This window comes from Quercus lobata, chromosome 7 (genome assembly GCF_001633185.2).
Source record: "Quercus lobata isolate SW786 chromosome 7, ValleyOak3.0 Primary Assembly, whole genome shotgun sequence".
Classification (NCBI taxonomy): domain Eukaryota; kingdom Viridiplantae; phylum Streptophyta; class Magnoliopsida; order Fagales; family Fagaceae; genus Quercus; species Quercus lobata.
This window is the reverse complement of record NC_044910.1, coordinates 46,429,768-46,454,824: the sequence shown is the minus strand read 5'-3', so window position 1 is coordinate 46,454,824 and position 25,057 is coordinate 46,429,768. Positions and strand designations below refer to the sequence as shown.

Below are 25,057 nucleotides of genomic sequence, written 5' to 3'. Positions count from 1 at the left end.
TTGCAAATTTAATGGTCCGTTTGATAGAGCATTTTAAACACATATTTTTAGTTTTTAAACAACATTACACGTATTTTCATACACTTTTTCACCCACACATATTTCAAAAAAGTACAAACAACATTATTTAAACTTCTTTACTAAACAGGTCCTAAAGCTGTAAAAGGTCTATGTCTTTCAGCCTTTTTCATTAGGAACGCCAAAAGGAATTAAAAAGTTATATTTGGTCCATGCTGAAGGTTCATTGTCTTGAATTACTTGTACAAGCTTCTTAAATTTGATTAAATTTAAATCGCCATCAATTTTGAAATATGTCAATTTTGATTTTACGTGTACGAATTCATGATGGGTTTGCATCCTTATGAAAATCATGAAGGTCCTTGGAATTTAGAAAGCGAAATTGCATGAGTAGAAAATGTTACATCCATAGTTTCACTTTCAAATGTATATGGTTGAGCTATATAGTTCATAGATTTATTTGTTAGGTATATAGCGTAAAGTCATATACATTGGATATTAATGGGAAGAGTGAAAGATTAATATAATATGATTGAGCTCATACTCTTAGATTTTGATTTTTTTAGTTAAATCTGTTTCTATATGTTATATTAACTATTCAAGGAATTTCTGCAAGGAATCTCTATATGTTATATTTAAAAATTATAAATATACAAATAAACTAAAAGCATAAAAGTAAAAGTAGTTGATGTCAAAAGAGGCTAGGCACTAATCGATCACAGATGATAAATGCCATTGCAACTTGCGTGCATGTTATATATAATAGTTAGTAATATAATTACTATTTTAATTTCGAAATGTCGCTGTGAATGTCTCTTTCTTTACGCTGTCCTATTATTCTATACTTCTATATGAAGTTATGATCCGAATTCAGCTATATGTCGTTGGCAATATATACCTTTTTTTCTTTTCTCTTTTTTTTGTGGTGTTTAAGCCCTGAAAAGTGAATTAGGACCTTTCAAATTTCAATAGACTGACCTACCTAATTAAGAAATAATAAAGCTCCCACTTTTTTTTTTTTTTTCTTTCTTTCTTTTGATGAATTTCAGCCACTACCACAATTTTTTTTCCTGGTTTTTGATTAATAGTGAACAACAAAGCCCTAGCACGTTTTCGAATGAACTTGGTTTAATTCATGACTGGATTATTATTATGTAGATATGTTTAACCAAAAATTTAGGCAACTTTCTTTTGCCAATTGGTTATTCTGTTGACAATTTAACTAACCTCATATATTTTTTGTTGTGGCCTTGAAATGACAGTTTTGCTTTCACATGCATATTGTTTGACGATGTGTTGCTATTCGTTGAGAAAGAAAATAACTTTTGAAGAATCGTGACTCTTGTCGATATCAACTCGATACAATTTGAGGTCTAAGACCATACCTTTAAGTTAAGTATTTTTTATATATTTAAAAATGTATAAAATGATATTTATTTAACCAGCTATAATATAATTTTTTTTTTAAATGCAAGATTATATATTAATTAAAATTTTGTGTTTAGATTATAAATTTCAAATTATCAATGTGGGTCACGAACAAGTCCTACTAATTTCCCTTTGCCTTCTAAGTTTTTTCCTTCACTAATGCATCATCCATGGGCTTCTTATACGCCATTCATAAGAATCCCGTGTCAACCTAGCACGCTCATCCATGGGAATCCGATCCACACTTCCATGTTCTCGTGCTACACTGTGATATAGCACTATTGACAATACTAATTTGTTTGGTCTTTTTTCAGGATTGTTTGGGTGAGCCTTTTAGGCTTGCTTTGTCCTTGCTCCGACTTGGAAATTTACCTTGAGCACCTCACCACCTTGCCACACCACTTGTTGGGGAGTTAAGTCAATTAACACATTGGAGGAGATTCCAATTGAAATGTTAACATAACATCTAAAGACACCACTTAATCCATAAGATTAAATTTATGAGTTTGAGCTCTTAAATTAACCACTCCCTCTTGTCATTTTTATTCAATCTGAAATTTCACTCACACGTATATTTCCAATAATATGAGATATAATATATATAATAAATAATGTTAAAAGATATGCTTTATACGTGTGTGTGTGTAAGTGTTTATTTTATGGATTAAAAAATTATTGATATATTTATCTTGATCACCTTAATTTTTTTAATATTATTTTTGCCTCTAGGCTACTCCACTTAATCCTATTATGAAATAATCAATCTGAAGTTGGTTTTTATAAATTCTAATATTGAAAATTTTCTTTCTACCTAAACAATTGTCAAAGCATTGTCAGTAAAATTCTATAAGTGATACATACAATAAGAAAACAAACTAATTTTGATTATATAATCAAGAATTGTTAAAATACATATTTGAATATCTTTGCAATTAATTTCATTATTATATTTCTATTTTAGTAGTATTTCATTATCTTTTAACTCTTATATATATATATATATATATATATGAATTTCTTATACATTTGTAAGATTTTAATCTAAATTATTAATTATATTATTTATATTGCTAATAAAAAATTTATCAAGAAATCCAATTTAAGATTCAGTTAATTTGATTAAATTCAAATCAAATATGTTGTTTTTGAGAAGTTAACGGCAAACCACTTGACGGCAGTGAAGGGAATAGCCAAACTGACAGGAAATGATAGTTGCGGTACAAATTAATTGAAAAGAATGAATCTTTAAAAATGAAATTGAAAACATGTCAAACATAGAAAGAGTAATTTGTGATTTAGCATTAGTTTTAAGTGTAGTTTATTTGAGCTTTTGTTAGTTTTAGTTAATAGTGTTCACTAAGAAGTCAATTAAAAATATTTAGAAGTTTTAATTAGTTTTAACTAAAAGTAATTGAAATTTAAGGTTTTTTTTTTTTTTTTTTGAGAGAGTTTCAACTTATGGCGTCCGCTCCTGATGATAACTCTTTATCATTAGACCAAAACACCAATCAGTCTTTGGTGTAGGCGGAGATTAAATCCTAGATCTCTTATACAACCATAAAAAACTTTACCAGTTAAGTTAACTGGAACCCACGAAATTTAAGGTTTAAATTAATAATTCCTCTAAATTATGGGGGAATTATATAATCCATCATTAATTCTACCTAATGAGCCTTAAAAACAAACTTCATCAAGAACAGGCTACTTGCTTTCTCTAAAATATCGATGAAAAAACTGGGACAACTAAACAGGAAAGAAATTGAACGAAAATTTTTATTATACATGTGATCTTATTAGTATTTACAATGAGTTATAACCGGACATTTTGATTTAAAACCTAAACGAGAAGCACATGTTGATGTGAGTCATGTGACCAAGATGCAGAAACAGCCATTAAAAGAAGTCATTGATCTTATTCCAGGTAAGATCATGATCATTTTGTAGAAGAATAAGTCTAATAGACTTGCCAAGAGTCCCAAGACCATTTTAGTTTTTGTTTCGTTTTTTTATTTGATTTTATTATTAAAAAAAAAAAAAAAAAGCTCTCACACAAGGGAAAAAGAATATTAGATTCTAACACAAATACAAAATATAAAAAAACGTGTTAGTTCAATTAGCAATTCCTATTATTTTCAATAGAAGTGTCCATAATCAAATCCCCCCCCCCCCCCCCCGGCGCTGGCGCCAATAAATAAAAATAAATATATAAAAGCTTCTAAAAAAATTCTAACGAACAAATTTTGGTGGGGGGCGAATGGACTGAAAGCGATATGGGATTGAACATCAATGTTGTCATTATTAAATTTTTTTTTTTTTTTTTAAATTTTAAAATGTTATTGTAAGGACACGATTTTTAACGATCCAAAGATGGCTTTGGGCTCGTATGTAAAAAGGCCCGAACAATATGATTTGTAGAGAGTGGGTTTGGAAAGGCTGGACTTTGGTCGTTGGGTAACGGTTTAGTCAGGATTTTCATGGAAGCCCATTCGAATGTGGATTTGGTTTGTACGTCTAAGCCTTACACGGATGTGGTATGAAGATCTATCTCCTCGGAATTGGTCCGAGGAGAGTCTCGCCTTCGCCGTCCTCCTTTTTATGAGTTCGTCTTCCCCCTTTTTCTCTGGTTCCGGGGCCGCCCCTTTGTCAATGCAACGAGCTTCCCTTTTATACTAGTATTTCCTTCCCATTCTTCGCCTACGTGTCCGTTTCTCCTTGTTCGGGGTGGTTACTCGTCTTGTTAATCCTCACATCAGAGTGGTTGGGAAAAGCTGGATAGCATGGTATGAGTATGGGTTTGTCAGGCGATGGGCTCCACATTAAGGTGTTGGCAGCCTTCTCCCTTGTGCTGCTCCTGTACTGAATTTGTCCTTTTCTTCAGGCTTTTTTTTGAGATGTTGGGCGTAAAGTCGTCCTTGGCCATATCCTTGGACCTTCAAGGAGCTCTCATTGTGCGTTTTTAGCAGTAAGGCTCCTTGGCCTGGGCTTTGGGATTTTAATACAAAGTGGGCTGGGACCTCAGATTTCAGACCCCACAGTTATCATTATGGGATTGAACAAATGACCAAAAGGAATAAATCTAGTTCCCCCTCCTCTCTCTCTCTCTCTCTCTCTCTCTCTCTCTCTCTCTCTCTCTCTCTCTCTCTCTCTCTCTCTCTCTCTCTCTCTCTCTCTCTCTCTCTCTCTCTCTGGTTCTAAGAAGTAAAGGACTTGGTTTAGGTCTAATGTATTTAGTTCACTAGATCTGGTCAGATGGTGACACATATATAAAAGTGGACATATGTTATCATCTCAACGAATCCAATACTACTGGACACTAGGCCTAAGCCTGACCCAGAAGCAAACACATATTAGATAATTTATTTATATTTGTACATCCCATTTATTTGAACTAGTTTGTAACCCTATTTATATACATGAATACACTTAAAGATATATAATAAGATACATAATATAATTCATATATATATATATATATATAATTTAAATACTATTGATAGTTATTTTTATATTTTGTTAACTTTTTAAAAAAATTTGTAAGGATATTATTGGGTATAAAATGTAAATTGTCAATTTTTTTTTTTAATTATTGTGAAGCATTTTTTTTTTATGATTCATTTATTCTAGAGTCTTTGATTTTTGTACTTAATAACTCACTTGTACGAATATTTATAATGTGGTTCTACATTTGATTTTAAAATTAAATAAAATTTTTTAAAAATAAATAATTTAGGACACATGGTGCAAAATTGAAACTTTAATTTGAGTTTTTCTCAGTTTCATCTATTATTATATATATAGATGAATATTTATGATGTGGTTCTACATTTGATTCTAAAATTAAATAAAACTCTTTAAGAATAAATAATTTAGGACACATTGCGCAAAATTGGAATTCTAATTTGGAATTCTAATTTGAGGTTTTCTCAACTTCACTTATTATTATTATTTTATATATATATTGTATGGACTCGATTTGTAACGAACCGTAACAGTATTGGGTTCGCACGTAAAAAGGCCCAAACAATATCATTTATAGAGCATGGGTTTGAAAGGCTAGACCTTGGTCACTAGACGGCGGGTTTTTCGTGGTGTTCATACATGGTTTAAATCGTGTTCGCCCTGGGAGTCTTTCTCCTAGAGGCGGGCTGGGAGGCTCTGGTTTTTGGCCATTTTTCCCAGTCCCTTTCCCGGATTGCTTATTTTTCCTTTTATACTAGCCTGTCTTCCTTATCCAATGTCCACGTGTGGGGTTCGATTTTCCAAGACTGATACTTGTCCCATCAGCCTATATCCAGAGTGGTTAGGGGTGGTTGTAAAAGCTGAAGGATATGGCTCTGTCAGGTGCAGAGTATTGAATGGCAGTAAGTGCAGCTTTCCCTTTGTCCTTGGTCGTTAAACTATCCAGGGTGTCCTTCCCTATTGATATAGATATTTTTAGATTTTTTTTTTTAGACTGTTTCTGTTCTGTTTTTGTCCTTCCTTCCAAGGGGACCTCGGACATGCCGAGGACTGAATCGTCCTCGGCTGTGTCCCAGGACTATTTTGTACTTGTATTATCTATCCTCGGCTATAACCTTCCTCGGTTCGGGCCTTGGACCCCAATAAATAAATGGGCCAGGGCCACAGATTATCGGGCCCTACATATATATATATATATATATATATATAGATTCCTAAAAGAACTAGCATTATGAATTTGACAATAAAGCTCAGTTCATTATTATCTAAATAGGATAATACTATCAATAAAATTAAAAAAAGACAATAATATGTATGAATGTGGAAGTACTAAACGGTCTAAACGCATCTGGAAAATAATCACCAACCAGACTATTATGTATACAGTAGGTTCATCATAGTAAATAATTTTCCATGGCAGAAGAACTCATGAGTCACACATGTATAAGCCGTCAAATAGGACTGTGAAAGTTTCCAGAGATAAATAAACGAGAAATGAATGCAATGCATTTAATTAATAGAAGACTCAAAAAGTCCATAAATCTGATATCTCACAGCTTCTAAGCGTTCACATAAAAATGGGATAGAAGCAAATTGAGGCAATCTGAATGAGTCAAACACGAGCATAGTAATAAGTCATGCTGGTTGATGGTCCAAGAAGCCAACACAATGCACACAGAAGATAAAGTTCATTAATTGGGTGACTAAAGTTTTACTTTCTATTGCCAGGTTCACGCATTGGTATACGTACTTTATTTACATGGTCATATACCCATACGTAGAATCAGGGACGGAGCTACACTTAACAATTGGGGGGTGGATTCCCCCCACCCCCCCCCCCCTCCACGCGCCCAAATTTTTAAAAAACTTCATAATAATTTATGCATAGTTTGCAATTGTTTAAAATATTAGACTTAAAATCAATATTTGGCCCCTCTAAAAAATAAGAGCTGGCCTTGCAAAAAAGAATTGAGCAACTAATTATTGGGTTCCAAAAAATAGTTGATAAGAACAACAAACTATCCACCTTGTAACAAAAATAGTTGTTAATTTCAAATTTTTAGGTTTTTTCCTCTCTTAATTGGTAGTTTTGGTTGTTGAGTTCAAAAAGTAAGTTTTTAATAAAATAAAATTTCTCTTAGAGTTATCTTATTTTATTTGGGACTAAGGGTCCGTTTGGATACAGCTGAAAACTGAAAACTGAAACTGAAAACTGAAAAACACTGTAGCGAAATAATTTTTAAATGTGTGAATAGTATCGTGGGACCCATTTTTAATGAAAAAGTTGCTGAAAAGTGAAATTTGTGGGTCCGTGAACAGTACACGATGTGCTGTGATTGGTCCAAAAAAATTTGAAAAGTCAAAGTTTGCGGCTACTGTTCATTGAACAGTGCATGAACAGTAGCCGCAAACCCAAAACGCGTGAAAAAAAAAAAAAAAAAAAAAAAAAAAAATGAAAAACGCAGACGCAGGATTGGGCGAAAACGCCCAATCCAAACGCACTCTAAGTCTTTTTGTTGTTTTTGTTAAGTTTCAAATCGTTTGTCAATTCTTAATTAGTTAGTCACAAAACATTAAATGAAAAAAAAAAAAAAACTACACTGAGGATATGTGACATTAGGGAGCAACAATACTTAAAAATCAATTTTCTATTGTTAAGTTTCCAATTGTTTTTCAACGCTTTATTTAGACTAAAAATGTTGAATGATAAAAAAAATAAAGGACAATTTTATGTTAGGGGTAAAAATGTAGCTATGCAAATGTATTTATGTATGAATATGTAATTTGGCCCCCAAACTAAAATTTCTGGCTACACCCCTACGTAGAATGACAGGGTTGAATTGGAAATGGTCCTGCATGGTTTATAAAACCGAGTAGATTTTGTCTTGCTTGGGGTTTTACTTTTACTGTTATACTCAGTAAAATACTAATATTTATATAAAGTTTTATAAAAGTATTTTAGTTTGACTAACTCTTATGGATTTTTCTCTTTGGATTGGTTTTTATGTGATTTAGGAATATCTCTAAACTTTACCTTTAATAAGGAAAAAACTTGAGGACAATCCAATAAAAATATTTTTTCAACTTCTTTTAAAATACTTACAAGCCTAAAATCTTCCACTAGCCTAAGAGCCTAAAGATTAATAGGACTTAAGAAAACTGCAAGTACAAGGGAAATTAACTTACAAGCCTAAAATCTTCCACAAGCCCAAGAGCTTAAGGATTACTTGGTTTGCCTACCTGCCTAGATAGAAATCTCTTGACAGAGAAATGAAATTTGTGTGGTCCTATTTTCTCTTGGATGTTGTGTGATCCAGGACCATTTTGACATTTTCCTGGAAGAACGCATCTTCTATTTATAAGAATACACTCGCTCAGAACAAGAAATATAAAAATGCATCAAAAACATTAAATTAAAAGAAAAAAATTTCTCATAAAAATTTCCTAAAAATATTTCCAATAACAATGCCTTTAAGGCATTCTTTAAATTTTCCCTTAATTAGAATTTTGTGTTTTTATCATAAATGTAAGGACTCGATTTGTAACGACCCAAAATGATACTGGGTTTGCACGTAAATAGGTCCAAACAATATAATTTGTAGAGTGTGGGTGTTAAGAACTAGATTAACTTTTGTGGAATGAAAAGATTCACCCTCACGTATATTGAAGGCTCAGAGCTGACACAACAATCGGTTTTTTTCTAGTAATCGATACAGTTCTTTTGCTTTTCACGTTCTTCTTCCTCAGTCTATGCTTTTTTCTCTCTTATATATTCTGATCCTTTTGGCATGTTCTTCTTTCAGTTTATATACCACCCTCTGTGTTCCATCCTCACCACACATGTGTAGGTTGGGTTCGGGAGATTTCTTTCTGTCCCATCTAGCGTTTTCTGGAACTTCCTTACAGCTGCCTCCTTACTGTTTAGGTATCACCTCCATATTAATGCGGTCAGAGAGTTGGTTGAGAGGTAATTAATGTAGAGGCAGCTGTAGTTATAGATATTTGTTTGCCTTTTCTTTCTTACCCTTGGTCTGTTATCCCATCTTCAGTGGTGACATAATTTCGAGGTCCGGTTGTAACAGGACCGCGTCCTGATCGTCCTCGGACGCATACTGCCGAGGAGTATGGCGTCCTTGGACGAATACGGAACTCTACTTTCGTGATATTGACTACCACTCCCCCTCGGTAATTACCCTTATGACCTGACTTGGCCTCCTCGGACGGATATGCATCCTCGGATGGGCCACAGGCCCAATGATCCTGACCTTAATCATGAAAAATGTTGCAATTTAAAATAAGAAGAAGAATTATTAGTCGACAAGCAAAGACAGAAACAAAATTAGACTTTTAGTTGAACCACAGTGAACCGCGTGCGAAACCAGTATTGTACTTTATTTTGTTTACAACACCTTGATTATGATTTGTCTCGAAAATTACTTCGGAAAGAGCGAGGGCCATGATATAATTGTGTTTGCGTCATGCCTGATTCTCTATTTTAGTCTTTTCCTCTTTGCTAGGCTTTCCTTGATTTTTATGCTTACGTACGTCCACATGTAAATCGCAATTTAAATTTGTTTCTATTGGCTTCCTTTTCAACTTTTTTTTATTTTTTATTTTTGGTGTGTGTGGAGAGAAATGGCTTAATTTTTTATTAAACCAAGAGTCTATTGCAAACTAACCCGCAAGGAAATGGGTATCAAAAGATACAGTAGTTTTAGGATTTACAAAAACATTAGGGGCGCTATCACTAGCGCAATCAAAAGTTAATACATCCAACAAGGAAAAAGGAGGAGTAACATAATAAACAAAATCCTTGCGTTGTGAACTTCCTATTTTAGCAAGTCAGTAGCGTGGTTGGCCTCCCTATAGCAGTGGTTGAGTTGGACCTGATGGAAAGCTTGGAGAATGTCCCTGCATTCAGCCACCAATGGCCAGGTTAGCATATTAGAAGAAGATGAGGAGGAATAGACCTTGACAACATCAGAGGAATCAACATTAACTATAAGATAATATATATTAAGTTGTCTTGCCATGCGAAGCCCTTCTCTCAAAGCCCAAAGTTCAGCCATTAGGACCGTGGCAGTGCCTAATGGTTTAGAGAAACCTTGGACCCAAGTCCCATTCGAATCACGAAGAAGACCACCCGCACCAGCATGGCCATTGGTAATGGAAGCATCAGAATTTAGCTTATACCAGCCCGGTGGGGGTTTGTTCCATTTGGCATTGAGCTGAGGCCTTGCACTGGGGACTTTAGACGAAGCTGTGAGAAAATGATACTCTAAAGCTTTTGCAACACACTCTTTTAGAAGCTATTGGTTCAAGGGTTTAGCTTGGTAAGTAGCATAATTTTTGTTAGTCCATAGAGACCAAATACCAAAAATAAAAAGAGTGGACCATGGTATGCCATGGTGCCGAGAGGGCAGAGTAGAGGAGCAATTGTCATGCAACCAATCTAATAGAGGGAGGCTGAATGAGTTGTATAGACCTGTAGGAGGGCCAAGCCAGTTCCAAAAACTGACAGAGTAGGGACATTCTCTAAGCATGTGGCTAATGGACTCGGTTTGTGATTTACAGATGGAGCATCGCTGATCAAGGCTTAAACCCCATGAACCCAAAACTTCTTTTACAGGTATGCTATTATGAGTACAAAGCCAAATAAAGAGGACGAGCTTTGGAGGAACTCTAAGCTTCCATATCCAAGTGAGAGAGGGAGTGTTTGGGTTCAAGGTATTTAAACCCTTTGCTGTAGTATAGGCAGTCCGAAGAGAGAAGACAGCATCATTAGTGAAGGCCCAAGCAATCAGGTCTTCCCCTTGGGAAGCTAAATTGGTGGGGATAGCTTGAATGATTTTCAAAATATTATTAGGGAGATCAAAAGAGAGCTGTATGTTCCAATTGCCATATGTGTCAATGGCTTGCCTGACAAGTTGATTTTCCTCACCATAATTGAGAGGGCCAATTAATTGGGCTCTTAGAGGGCCGAGAGAAATCCAGTTATCAAACCAAAAGGAAGTAGAGGCACTAGAGGTAATTACCTTCCGTATGCTGCTATCCAGAAGGGGTTTAGCTGCTTTACAAGTTGCCCATGTGCGGGAGCAAGAGCCTTTAGAGGTCCATGGGTTCCTACTAGTATTGTTGGAGAGGTATTTAGCTTTTAGAACTTGAGCCCAAGGGGAGTGGTCCTTATACAGTAATTTCCAGTTCAGTTTAGCAATAAGAGCGAGATTCCGCGGTCTTGTTTCAAGAATACCCAATCCACCATGGTCTTTAGGCCGAGTGACAGTGTCCCAATTCACAAGGTGCATCTTCCTTTTTTCTAGAGTTGAGCCTCAAAGGAAGTTTCTATTTGCACGGTTGATTTCTTTGCAAACTTTACTTGGCAACAAGGCACCTTGCATGACATAATCAGGAATTGCACCTGAAGATGACTTAATAAGGGTCCTCCTACCAGCAAGGGATAGTAGCCTAGCTTGCCATCCTACTAGCTTTTCTTGCACTTTATGGATAATGAAGTTAAAGTCCCTAGCACCACGATCAGCAAATTTTAGCAGGAACCCAAGATGCTTGTCAATTTGTCGGGTTTCGAGCATGCCCATAGAACTACAAATTGCTCTTCTAGTTTCTTCAGCAGTGTTTTTCGAGAAAAGGACTCTAGATTTTTCCTTGCTAATTTTCTGCCCAGAGAGCTGACAAAAAGTAGTTAGCACTTCATCAATTGTCTCACTGTTCTTAAGACTAGCTTGGCTGAAAAGCATTAAGTCATCGGCAAAGAATAGATGGGAGAAGGTTGGCTCGGACCTAGAAGCTTTGATGGGCTTCCAAGAATTATTTGCAATTTTATCATGAATAAGAAGCCCAAGATATTCAAGACACATAATAAAAATGTATGGTGATATCGGGTCTCCTTGTTGGATACCACGGGATGGACTAAAAGTAGGGAGCTTACCACCATTAAAAAGCACGGAAACAAAGGTTGACGAAATACAATCCATGATGATGGCAATGAGATTAGAGGGAAAATTAAAATGGACAAGAACTTCCCTGATAAAACTCCATTCAAGGCGATCAAAAGCCTTTTCAAGGTCGATCTTTAATGCCATAGTGCCAACCCTCCCTTTTTTCTTTTCCATAGAGTGAAGAATCTCTTGGGCTATAATCATGTTGTCAAGCCCTTTTCTACCAGGGATGAAGGCCGCTTGAAGTGGAGAGACTAAATGCTGCACATGGGGCCTTATTCTATTGACAATGATCTTTGAGACAATTTTATAAATAGTTGTGCAGAGACTAATTGGCCTAAAATGGCCAAGGACTTCCAGGCTATTTCTTTTCGGAATGAGAGTCACCAAGGTATGGTTCAGATATGAGGGAATTCGCTTAGTTACGAAGATAGTCAGAATTTCATCAATGACTGATGATCCAAGAATGTGCCAAAAATGTTGGGAGAAGCCAGCATGAAGACCGTCCACTCCTGGGGCTTTATAAGGTTTCAAAGAGGAGAGGGCTTTGAGAATTTCCGTATTCGAGAGTATGACAGAAAGCTTGCGGGAGTCCTCTTCAGAGAGAGCAACAACCCATTCAATTTCCAATTCTGTAGTGGAGATGGAGGTCAAGTGTTGGGTTTGACAAAGCTCTTTGTATCCACTAAGAATAATGTCCATCACCTGATCTTTGTCCTCAACCCATTCCCCAGATTGATTCATGATCCTCCGAATTCGATTGTTCTTCCTCTTAATAATTGTTTTTGTGTGGTAGAATGTTGTATTTCTCTCACCAAAAAGTTGCCAGTCCACCCGAGATTTTAAAGCCCAAAAATCCTCTTCTTGATTTAGTAAAGAGGTATATTCCAGGGAGAGTTCTTGTTCCAGAGAAAGAAGGAAAGCAGAAGGTCGAGTAGCTAAAGCTTTCTACAAATCCCCAATTCTAGCAAGGAGCTGCCTTTTCCTTGCAAAGATGTTCCCAAAAATATCCTTGCTCCAGGTGGTTGCCAGATCTTTGAAGGTGGAGATGGCTAGACCTAGACTTGGCATAATCTCCCAGGCCTTTTCCACAATTTACTGAAAACCTGGATGGCTGAGCCACATTTTTTTCAAAATGAAAAGGCCGTTCCAGTCTCCTCTGACCATTCTCAAATAATCTCAGGAGAAGGGGGCAATGATCCGAGCTCACCCTAGGAAGATGGGTGACATTGTCATTAGGGAAGAGTAAGGTCCAGTCAGGATTAGCCCAACATCTATCGATTCTTTGTTGGATTAATGCATTGATATCTCTACGATTGGTCCACGTGAAAGAGGCACCAAAGAAACCCAGATCAATCATGTTACAAAAGTTCATGCAATTCCTATAGGCTGTAGTGCGTCTAAGGCTAACTGGATTACCCTCTAATTTTTCATTAAAATCACCCACAATGGTCTAGGGAAGGCCATGAAGAAGAGAGATTGAGCACAAATTATCCCAAAGAATTTGACGTTCCTCAAATCTAGGACTTCCATATATAGAGGAAAGAAGCCAAGGAGAAGGAGAGGATAATACCTTAAATATAGCATGTATCTCTTGTTTCGTGGCAGTGAGCACGTCCATGCCCACCATATCCCTGTGACATAAAAGCCAAATTCCTCCAGCATAGCCAATGGGATTAGTTGTGTGGATTCCATCGTAAGGCAGGGTACGAAGGATTTCACCAGCTCTAGAGCCACTTATGCGAGTCTCTGTGACAACCACAATGCCAGGAGAATGAAAATTTGTTAGATCATGAATAGTGCTACGAAAAGAGGGCTTCATAGCCCCTCTACAATTCCAAACTCGTATATTCATTTTTGGGGATAGAGAGGGAGAAAAGGACTTACAATCCTGGGCAAAAGCCCACCTGGTTGTCATCCATTTCCATCCCACCTGCCTCAATTCCTCCTTGGGCATCACAGGGTTCTGTGCTAGTGTAATGGCATGCTCTAGCAATTGCAATTGCGTCTGCCTTGTAACAGTCCCCAAGGTGAAGCTCTCCGTGAATGACAGAGTCTGAATGAGCTTGAGCTGTGGAAGAGTCCTTTGAATCAAAACCCCTGTTGTCTCGCCCGTGAGAAACTTTCTCAGAAAAATTTCCACTGGAGCTAGCTCCCTTTCTAGTAGGTCTAGTGATATTTCTGAGAGGTCGGATTGCAAGCGATCCCCTGAGGTGCTCGATGTCCTTTGACCCAGAGGAAGCAGAGGTGGTTTGTCTAAGCTGAATCTCCACCATGGATTCGGAGTGTTATGTCATGCTGGGTGCGTGAGAGGAAGGCACCCATCCCTCTTACTTTGCTCTGTCAGAGGGAAGATGAAACTCCAGGAGTTCAGCAGATCTTTGTCTGTCCACCCATAGATCATGAGCGGATCCCATCATATGTTGTTAATCATGGAGCTGCTGAGCTCTGCCGCATGATTGTTGATCTAGATTGCCCACGGCATTGTTGGGTTTTTGCGAAGCAAGGGAGAGAGGAGCTTCTGTGAAGCTTGATGGTGCTCTGGCACTAAACTGGAAGGTTGTAGAACTTGAAGGATTTGTGGCTTTATTTGAGGCTTTAATGGAAGCAATGGACTTTGTGGACTTTGAAAGGTGCCCGTTTCTTTGACTTCCTTTTTGGTTCAGGTTCTTTATTTTTTAGATGTGGGCTTTGGAGTGAGGTGGGCTTTGGGTTTGGTGGACCACGTGCTTTGGTGATGCTCAGAGGAAGCAACCTACTTTCTTTTACCTTTCCCAATTGATGAGTCAACATCTGTGTACATGACTTCATTTGATGTGACCCAAGGGAGAGGCTTCCCATGCTTAGAAGCAGCGTAAGTGGTGCTTGCAGTCGGCTGATGGGATGGATTGGCTGGTTGAGGGGACTTCTTGGCATTGTGCTTTCTTCGAGAGACTAGCGTCCAAGGACCAAAGGTGTCCAACTCAGTTGGTGAGGGGGTGGTGGAGTGTGGAGGGGTGGTTGTTGCATCAGGGGTCACTGTGGGATGATCCCCTTGATCTGTACTAGCATCAGCAGGGGCGGAGGTAGTGGGTTGCTGTGGTCCCTTAATCTCATATTGACAAACTTCTTTCTTATGCCCCAAACGTCCACAAGTAAAACACAACGAGTGAATACCTTCATACATGACTTGCTGCTTGTATTTGCCAATGAGGACAGTAGTTTTTAATGGCTTCTCTAAATTAACTTGGACACACAGCCGTGCATAGCGTCCTTTGGCATTTGCAGCTGTGTGACTATCTATGCGGAGTACTGGACCAATGGAGGAACCGATTTTCTTTAGGACTACAGTATCATAGTATTCAATGGGAAGCCCAGGAAGTCTTACCCACACTGCTACCTGTGAGAGGTTGGCATCAGACGCTGAAAATTCTGGTTGCCATGGTTTGATGGCCAAAAAGTGCTGTCCAATGAACCATGGGCCATCACTTAGAACACGGTCCAAGTCTTCCTTAGCTTCAAATTTTGCTAGGAAATAATCATAGCCCAAGTCCACAAGATCAAGTTTACCTGAAGGTTTCCATAGTTCCTTGACACGCTATGATAGGTATTGGTAGCCAACAGTGCGACCAAAGGTTTTTAAGATGAGTGGATGAGACCATTGAGACCTGATGTGCACCTTGTCTTCTTTAGAGAGAGAAACTGTGGAAAAGTTTTCACAAATATTTTCTTCCTCCGTGTCAGACTCCACGTCTTCTTGCATTTGATCCAAGAGGCTGAACGCACTTTCATACGCTCCTGGCAATTGTCCAAGTAGCTTGTTCTTTTCGCTAGATTCATTGGAGTGGAACGAGAATCCACCCGTGTGTCCATCTTTTATTTTTTTAGTGCTTCTCTGGAGAGTGTCTTCTTCTTCACTTGAGAGTGATGCCATAGGTTCCAATGGCTTCCTTTTCAACCTAAAGGGCAAAGACTTTGAACAAGTGAATATGGTCAACCCACGCATGAAAAAATATTTCAGAAATATTAATTTACTATTTCCTCCGATTATATAAGTGCTGACGAGGTGCTAAAAAAAATAAACAATGAAACAAATATCAAATACGAGTATATATCAAATACTATTTCCTTTCCCCCTTTTGTTTCACTATCCTCATTTAATTTCCATTCAAACAATTTAAGAATGTATGTGAATTAGAAGAAAATTTAAATTAGAAGACTAGTCAAATCTTCAAATCATATTTAATGATATTTCAAAATCATATTCTCCAATTATATTTGTGGGAGGAACGAATCTTTCCCCAATCAGGTATTGTTTGCTTTGGGAATGGGTCAAGGAACCAATGCCACTCTCACAAATTTGCTCAATCTCACATCGTGGAGAGACGTCTCCCACCCTTGCCTTATAAGCGTTGAGCCTAAGAAAGTGTGTACCACTACTACACATGTGGAGCAAGTCTTAAAAACTACCATATGCCTGTACGTAGTGCACTAGGGTGGCATCAGCCTCAACGGTCTAGTCCCGGGAAAGGTGGGGTTTCCCTTTAAATCCCAAACGGGAATGGGTCGAGGAGCCGATGCCACCCTCACGAATTTGCTCAATCCCACATCGGGGAGAAACGCCTCCCACCCTTTTGCCTTATAAGCGTTGAGCCTAAGGAAGGCGTCTCTCCCAGATGTGAGATTGAGCAAATTCGTGAGGGTGGCATTGGCTCCTCAGCCCATTTCCAAAGCGAAAAATACCTGATTAGGGAAAGATTCATGTGTAGTAGTGGTACACCCTTCCTTAGGCTCAACGCTTATAAGGAAAGGGTGGGAGGCGTCTCTCCCAGATGTGGGATTGAGCAAATTCGTGAGAGTGGCATCGGCTCCTCGGCCCATTCCCAAATCGAACAATACCTGATTGGAGAAAGATTCGTTCCTCCCCCAAAAAGGCGCCTTTTGGGGTTTTAAGGGAAATCCCCACCTTCCCCGGGACTAGATCGTTGAGGCGATGCCACCCTAGTGCACTACGTACAGGCATATGGTAGTTTTTGAGACTTGCTCCACATGTGTAGTAGTGGTACACCCTTCCTTAGGCTCAACGCTTATAAGGCAAGGGTGGGAGATGTCTCTCCCCGATGTGAGATTGAGCAAATTCATGAGGGTGGCATCAGCTCCTCGGCCCATTCCCAAAGTGAACAATACCTGATTGGGGAAAGATTCGTTCCTCCCAGAAAAAGGAGCATTTTGGGGTTTAAGGGGAAACCTACACCTTCCCTAGGACTAGACCGTTGAGGCTGATGCCACCCGAGTGTACTACGTACAGGCATATGGCAGTTTTTGAGACTTGCTCCACATGTGTTGTACTGGTACACCATTCCTTAGGCTCAATGCTTATAAGGCAAGGGTGGGAGGCGTCTCTTCTCGATGTGGGATTGAGCAAATTCGTAAGGGTGGCATCGACTCCTTGGCCCATTCTCAAAGCAAACAATATCTGATTGAGGAAAGATTCGTTCCTCCCACAATATTTATTCCAATTTATTATTTTTGACCTAATAGTTGATTAAAATAAAACCAAACTCTTGGTCTAATGATAAAGAGCTATTATTAGAAGTGGACGCTATAGGTTGGAACTCTCTAAAAAAAATAAAATCAGATCCCAAAAAATTTCTTTATGTAGAAAAAATTAAGAACGTATGTAAATTAGAAAAATATTGTCAAAATCTTCAAATCACATATAATAATCTTTCAAAATTATTAAGCCCTAGTAAGTATAAGTTATTAAGAGATTTATATTCTCCTATGATATTTATTTCAATTTATACTTTTTTCTATGTGGATTTATTTTATTTTTCTAGAATAGAATTGATAAAACATAGAAAGTATTGTCAGTACATATATTTAGGAATGGCAACGGGTTGGGTTCGAGCCGGGTTTTTTCATACCCGGACCCGACCCGTGGGTCTATCCTAAAAACCCAAACCTGGCCCGTTTATTAAACTGGTTTTTTTCTTAACCCTAAACCGGGCCTGTCGGGTACCCACGAGCCCCGCCAGCCATGCCATGATTTGAGCCTAAACCGTGGCCCAATCCCAAAAAAAAAAATTGCCTAAAGCCTTCATACCGTGGCCCAATAATTTAAAAAAAAAAAAAAAAATTGTTTGCCCAGATTTATTATTTTTGAAAATGTGTTTGACAGATTCAAGGCTTGAATCATGAATCTAGGCAAACATATATATATATATATATATATATTTTAATACTAGCAGGAGTATACTTAGGTAGAGAAAATCAAAGAATAAAATACCCACATACAAAAATTGTTGAAAAATAATAAAGATTTGAGGATCGGCAGAGAAAATCAAAGGATGAAATTGAAAACTTGAAAATAAAAAGACCCACCAGGAAATCATGGATGAACAATGACCAAAGATTTACGATTTTCCTTTTCAAAATAAAAAAAAACAAACACAAATCCTAACACAAACACAAACACAAATATTTCAAATTTATAATTTTCCCATTCAAAATCACAAACACAAACACAAATTCAGATTTATGATTTTCCCATTCAAAATCACAAACACAAATTCTAACACAAACATAAACAACTCACATGATTGAGACGAAATGAACCAAAAAAAAAAAAAGGGATAGAGAACGAGGTGGTCTGGTGGAGACACATGGAGGAAGCGAGGCGACTAGAGGCGCAAGTGATGGTCGGTGGTGAAGGGTTTCAGGCTAATCAGGTCGGCAGTGACATATGCTCAGGCCGGCGGTGACAGATCAGGTGTTAGGGCTGAGTGAGAGGGAGTGACCAAGAGAGTGGGAGAGGGGAAAGAGACATGCGGCTGAGTGAGAGTGAGTGAAATGAGAACATGGTGCTAGGGGATTTTTTTTTTTTTTTTTTTTAACTTATATATATATGGGGGTATTTTAGTATTTTTAAGTTACATATAAACGGGTCCGAGTCCGGGTCTGGGTTCGGGCCGGGTTTTCGTTAAAACCCGGACCCGACCTGGACCCGCTTCGGGTTTCTTTTTTTTTAAATCCATACCCGACCCTATAATTTATCGGGCCGGGTAAAATCTGACCCGTTAGGGTCGGACCGAGCCGGGTATTCACGGGTCGGATTTCAATTGCCATCCCTACATATATTCCTCGTTTCTCTTGATGGATGACCTGGGTTTCTTGTTAAAAGAAAACAAGGTGATAATAAAAGACATTGGATTGGTGTCAGCCAAAGACCCTCCAATACTTAAATTAGTTAATCTTTTTTAGAAAATCTCTAATATGTATTGTAGCTTAGTTTGTGTGTGTTTACTTACTTGCTTTTTATGGCTTTATATAGACAACTTATGAGTTATTGCAAGGTTTGTTGAGATCCCCTGGACGTTGTGCCTAAGCTGGGTGATTAAAAGTAATGGAACGGCTCATAAAGGTGTTTGTAATGGACATGAAGCGGCTCATGAAGGCACCTATAATGGTTTTATAACCGTTACTTATTACTGGCTTGAATGTAATTGTCCATGTGGACCATTTATTTATTACTAGTCAAGAATCATTTCCAAATTTCTAGACACAAATTAATGTGATTTTAATTTCTATTCAATCAATTTAAGAATGTATGTAAATTAGAAGATTCTAGTTAAATCTTCAAATCATATCTAATGATCTTTCAAAGTCATATTTAATAATCTTCAAATCATATTCTCCATTTCTCCAATTATATTTGTGGGATGTTCGAGAATTGAGAAGAATAAGGAGCGGGTCTTGCATCAACTCATTGGAAAAGCACGTTTAACCCAAGGAGTTGGTCTACCCGAGGAGAGGCTGAGAGAAAGAGAGTAAGAAATAGAAAATTGAATAGTGTATAACTTGATAAAAACCTAGGTAAGACTTATATAAGAACTCTTCCTCGGAAGTGATAGAGGAGAACTTTTCTTACCATCAACTACCTGATTTGTTCCTCTATATTTAACAACTGTATCACTAGCCTTAAGCTTAGCTTGCGACTAAACTGTAATTGTCTTCCCACCTTTACACAAAAAAATTCTATTGTTTGGATTTGGGTTGAAGTACAAGGCACCACTATTCTAAGTGGGCTTGGGCTGCTAAACCCAGTTCTTACTAAACCTAGTTCTTACAATATTTATTATAATTTATCATTTTTGACTTCATAGTTGATTCAAGTAAAACTAGGCCAAAAAAGAAGAAGCAAACAATATATACACCATTAAGGTTTATTTCATGTAGTAAAACACGAATTTCTTTATGTATATATAGATTACTAAAAAAAATTATTTAAGGTGAGATTTAGAGAAAAATAAATAATGTATGTAAATTACAAAAATCTAGTCAAGATATTCAAATGACATGCAATAATCTTTCAAAACTATCAAGCGATTTATATCTCCAATGATATTTATTTCAATTTATCCTCTTTTGAAGGGTTCAATTTATCCTTTTTGACTTGATAGTTTTTACTTATTTTAGAAAATTGATATTTTTTTGACTTGATAGTATTATTATTTTTATAATACACAATCCATTTTTTTTTTTTTTTGTATCACTACAAAACAGAACAGGTGGGTGTCATTACACATGGGCAAATCTATTTTCTCTCATCAATTTTATACAAAAATATTTCCACCTCTTATTATTTTGATATTTCCTTGGGTTTTACTCTGAAATTAAATTCTATAAGAACGTAGTGTAAAACTCATGTTTTATCCCTCCAATCCTAACATGTCATATCATTTTATAACATATTTAAAAATAAACGCAATTACACTCAATCAATTCTAATACTCATATATAAATCTAACCAAATTAGGAATCTATCGAGATGTTATTAAGTGTAATAGGATGTATTAAATTTTAAGTAAAATACTGATATTACAATTATTTATTAGGTAGTGTAAAACATAAGTTTTACTATCTATCATTGGAAAATTTAACCCCTTTTTACTTTTATCAAATTTCAAAGTCCCACCCACAAGGAAAATTATTAGGTACTCTTGGAGTACCATAAATGTGTAGTCCCCCATTTCACATGAATGATGGGTTCCACTAATTAAATTCATGATACTTTGAGAGTACACAAAAAATATGTATTTATGATACTCTGAAAATACACAATAATTTTCCCACCAGCAAATACAAGTATAAAACTGTACGCGTGGAACGTGTAAGAGTCAATATCCCACGTTCTTTCCTAAGGCCTATTCAGTATACACGTTTCATTATTTCTTTAAGCGATAAGAGCATCTCAAGCCGGCCTTGGAAATGTCAAATGTAAGCAACATTTGGCATTTAGGCCCAAAATACACCCAGCAGCTGGAAGGCCAAAAGTTGGAAATTGCAAATTTTTTTGGCATAGTGCTACAGTGCCATCTTACATGTAAGATGGCACTGTAGCACTATGCCAAAAATAATATTAATATTTTATTCAGCTTTTTTTTCTCTCTCATCTCTCATCTATCTCTCCGTCTTTCTCTGTCTCTCGCACTTTCCTCTCTTTCTCCCTCTTCTCTATTCACACTCTCAGATACTCCATGGCGTTGAGCATCACGCACCACATCAGAGCTCTCGCCGGAACTCCGAGCCAATCTCTCCGTGACACGAGCCGAGACACGAGCCGATCTCTCCTTGATGATGCCGTTGGATAGCGTGACGATGAACAACGCGGTGAATAGGTGGAAAGCGATGAACGCGAGTTTGCAGGTGCTGAAGAGCGCTGGAGTGGAGGGGATCATGATGGACGTGTGGTGGGGATTGGTGGAGAGAAAGGTGGCTGGATCGTACAATTGGGGTGGGTATGGATCGGTGCAGATTGGTGGGTTTCTCGGTGGAAATTGGTGGGTTGCCAATGTCGCCGATGATGTTTTCGCTCAAGACCGCTGATGATGGTTTCGCTCAAGATCACTGATGTCGCCGATGATGGTTTCGCTCGGTGGATGTGGCAGTGATCTAGTGGGTTTTTTTTTTTTTCCTTAATTTGGGTTTTTGGTTCCGGTGGGATTTTGGTGGGCATGGTGGCGTGGTAGGAATGGTGGTGGTGGTCGGTGATGATTGGGTTTTTTGGTTGTTGAGAGAGGGACAGAGACTCAGAGAGGCAGGGAGAGGGATGAGAGAGAGAGATAAGGGATAGATAACTTTTAAATATTATTTTATTATATAATTTATATTATTTTAGTAAGTAGGATTAGAAAATAAAAGTTGAATGTTGGAAGTATTGAAAAATGGTATGGTATAAGTAGTAAAGTAGCTTTTTGAGATTGTAAAATAGGATGAGATGGCATTTCCGGATAGAGATGCTCTAGTGTGTGTTTGGGTTGGACTTAAGTTGCGTTGCATTGCGTTGCGTTTCTGTTTTTTTTTTTTTTTTTTTTTTTTTTTTCACGCATTTTCATTTGGAGTATTGCGGTTACTGTTCAATGAACAGTAATCGCAATTGTTGACTTTCTGCAGTGAACAGTGCATATATGCATTGTTCACGGACCCACAAATTACACTTTTTATCAACTTTTTCATTAAAAATAGGTCCCACGGTACTATTCACACATTTAAAAATTATTTTGCTACAGTGTTTTCAGTTTTCAGTTTCAGCAAAATAAGTTCTATCCAAACACACCCCTAATAGTCGCGTTCATTTCTTTCTTTTTTTTTTTTTTTTTTTTGAACTTCGGCCAAGCAACGGCGTTGTTCATTCGTCTATATATACCCCCCACAACAATGTTCCTACTCACAATTTACCACAAACAAAGACACTAAGAACTATAAATCTTTAGCTCTGATACGGTGATACCTTTTCTCACACACCATCACAGAGCTCAAGTATTTATCTATCACACCCATCACACCCAAACACAAACAAACAATCACTCAAATTCACTCCAAGATCTTAAAAAAGCCTAGAAAAGGAATGAGGAGTATTTGCTTCAACTCCAAAACTTCATCTTTCTCTATGTCTCGATATTCTTCACCTGCAAGAAACTCAATTTCAACTGGTACTCCTCGACGCAACTTTTCGGAGTCATTGATCGAGCAGAGCATCGAAGCGGCCACGGTTTTGATAAACAAGTGGAACCCAGAAACCTCTACTTATGCCAAAGTCACATCATTGTTCCACGAGAGCAAAAGTGAAGCCATGCAATTCATCAGGTGCGTGAACGATCTTCAGAAATCCATGCACGCCATGGTCACCGAGAACTCGACCTCGGAGAAGCTCGTGCAAGCACAGAACCTTATGCAGATAGCCATGAATAGACTCCAGAAGGAGTTCTATCAAATCCTTTCCATGAATCGAGCTCACCTGGACCCCGAATCAGTCTCCTCTCAATCCTCACGCGCCTCCGCTCTATCAAGCATTTCAGATTACGACGATGATGGCTCAGTCTCACACGATGATGAAGTGCGCAACGTAGGTGATTCAATCGATGAAGTTGAAGAAGTTTCTTCCATAGTCATGACTGACTTGAGATCCACAGCTGAGTGTATGATCTCTTCTGGTTACGCCAAAGAGTGTATCAGTATATACAAAATTATCAGAAAATCGATAATCGACGAAGGCATTTATCGACTTGGTGTTGAAAAAATTAGCTCCTCACAAATCAATAAGATGGACTGGGAAGTTCTCGATCGCAGAATCAAGGATTGGTTGGAGGCAGTGAAAGTTTCGATGACAACTCTTTTCAACGGAGAGAGAATACTCTGCGACCATGTTTTCGCTTCCTCAGACTCGATCAGAGAATCTTGTTTCACTGAGATTTCCAAAGGAGCTACTCTTCTCTTCGGATTCCCCGAACTCGTAGCTAAGAGCAAGAAATCTCATCCTGAGAAAATTTTCCGTATGCTCGACATGTACACAGCGATTTCAACCAACTGGATCGAAATCGATTCCATCTTCTCATTCGAATCAACCGTCACCGTTCGAGCTCAAGCTCTCAACTCGCTGAACAAACTCAGCGACTCGGTCCGCTCAATGATATCAGAATTCGAGTCAACATTGCAAAAGGACTCGTCGAAGTCAACCGTCACCGTTCACACTCTGACTCTCACCACCATGAACTACCTCTCTCTCCTCGCCGATTACAGTAACATCCTCGCAGACATTTTCGCCAACTGGCCTCCGCCGCCGAGATCATCGTTACCGGAATCTTACTTCGAAAGTCCATCCAACGATGAGTCTCCGGCACCGGCGATTTCCATGCGCATGGCTTGGTTAATCCTCGTACTCCTCTGCAAACTCGACGGCAAAGTTGAACATCACAAAGACGTTTGTCTCTCGTACATATTCTTAGCCAACAACCTTAACCACGTTGTCTCCAAAGTTCAAACCTCGAACTTGAAGTACCTTCTCGGCGAGGATTGGATCGCAAAGCACGAAGAGAAAGTGAAACTATTCGCTGCGAATTACGAGAGATTAGCGTGGGGCCCAGTGCTTGCAACGCTGCCGGAAAATCCAACGGCCACGATTACTCCAGCTCAGGCGAAGGAAATTTTCAGGAAATTCAATTCGAGCTTCGACGAAACTTTTAGGAGACAGAGCTCGTTTGTCGTATCGGACCCGAAACTCCGAGACGAAATGAAAGTCTCATTAGCGAGAAAGATTGTCCCAAGTTATCGGGAATTCTACGACGCTCACAGGTCTAATGTTGTTGGAGAGCGAAATGTTGGGTTAACTGTCAGATTTGCCCCTGAGGATGTGGGGAATTACTTGTCGGACCTGTTCTTTGGGAACAGCAATAACTCGGGGAGTACTAGTGTTTCACTATTTGGCGTAGCCCATATTTCACTACCAGGCTAACCGTGCGGCTCGAATCATGGCAAATCGACTTTAGATTCTTTGAATGTGATTGGATATGTCCCTATTTGGAGTCTATTGTATGAGAATTTCTCGTTTTTCCAAGCTTGCTTCATTTGTTAATTATTATTAATAATCCTTCCACCAAACACTCAAGTAAAAAACAAACCAAAGAAACATCCTATGAACAGAAAACAAAGAAAAGTGGTGTAGTTGGCTTATATTTTAGTATTTATTTTTGGAAAATTTCAGCTTATCGAACTTACGGCTCAAATCCTGATTGCATGGATTATCAAATTCAAGTTAGTGATAATTATAAAATTTCACTTTAAAAGTTATTCATCATCATTGATGATGATATATAAATTTATGGCTGGTCACCCTTGATGGGTGGAGCCTGACCAACTCGATGTCAACTCAAGAAAAA

The 25,057-nt window shown here is 37.9% G+C and overlaps 1 protein-coding gene across 1 annotated transcript; it reads left to right on the top strand.

Annotated features, from left to right (window-relative positions):
* The first annotated feature begins 22,598 nt into the window (after positions 1 to 22,598).
* LOC115952687 (exocyst complex component EXO70H1-like) lies at positions 22,599 to 24,648 on the top strand. Its single transcript, XM_031069888.1, has one exon. It carries the CDS (start codon positions 22,750 to 22,752, stop codon positions 24,631 to 24,633), a length of 1,884 nt encoding a protein of 627 aa, XP_030925748.1. The 5' UTR covers positions 22,599 to 22,749; the 3' UTR covers positions 24,634 to 24,648.
* The last annotated feature ends 409 nt before the right edge of the window (positions 24,649 to 25,057 follow it).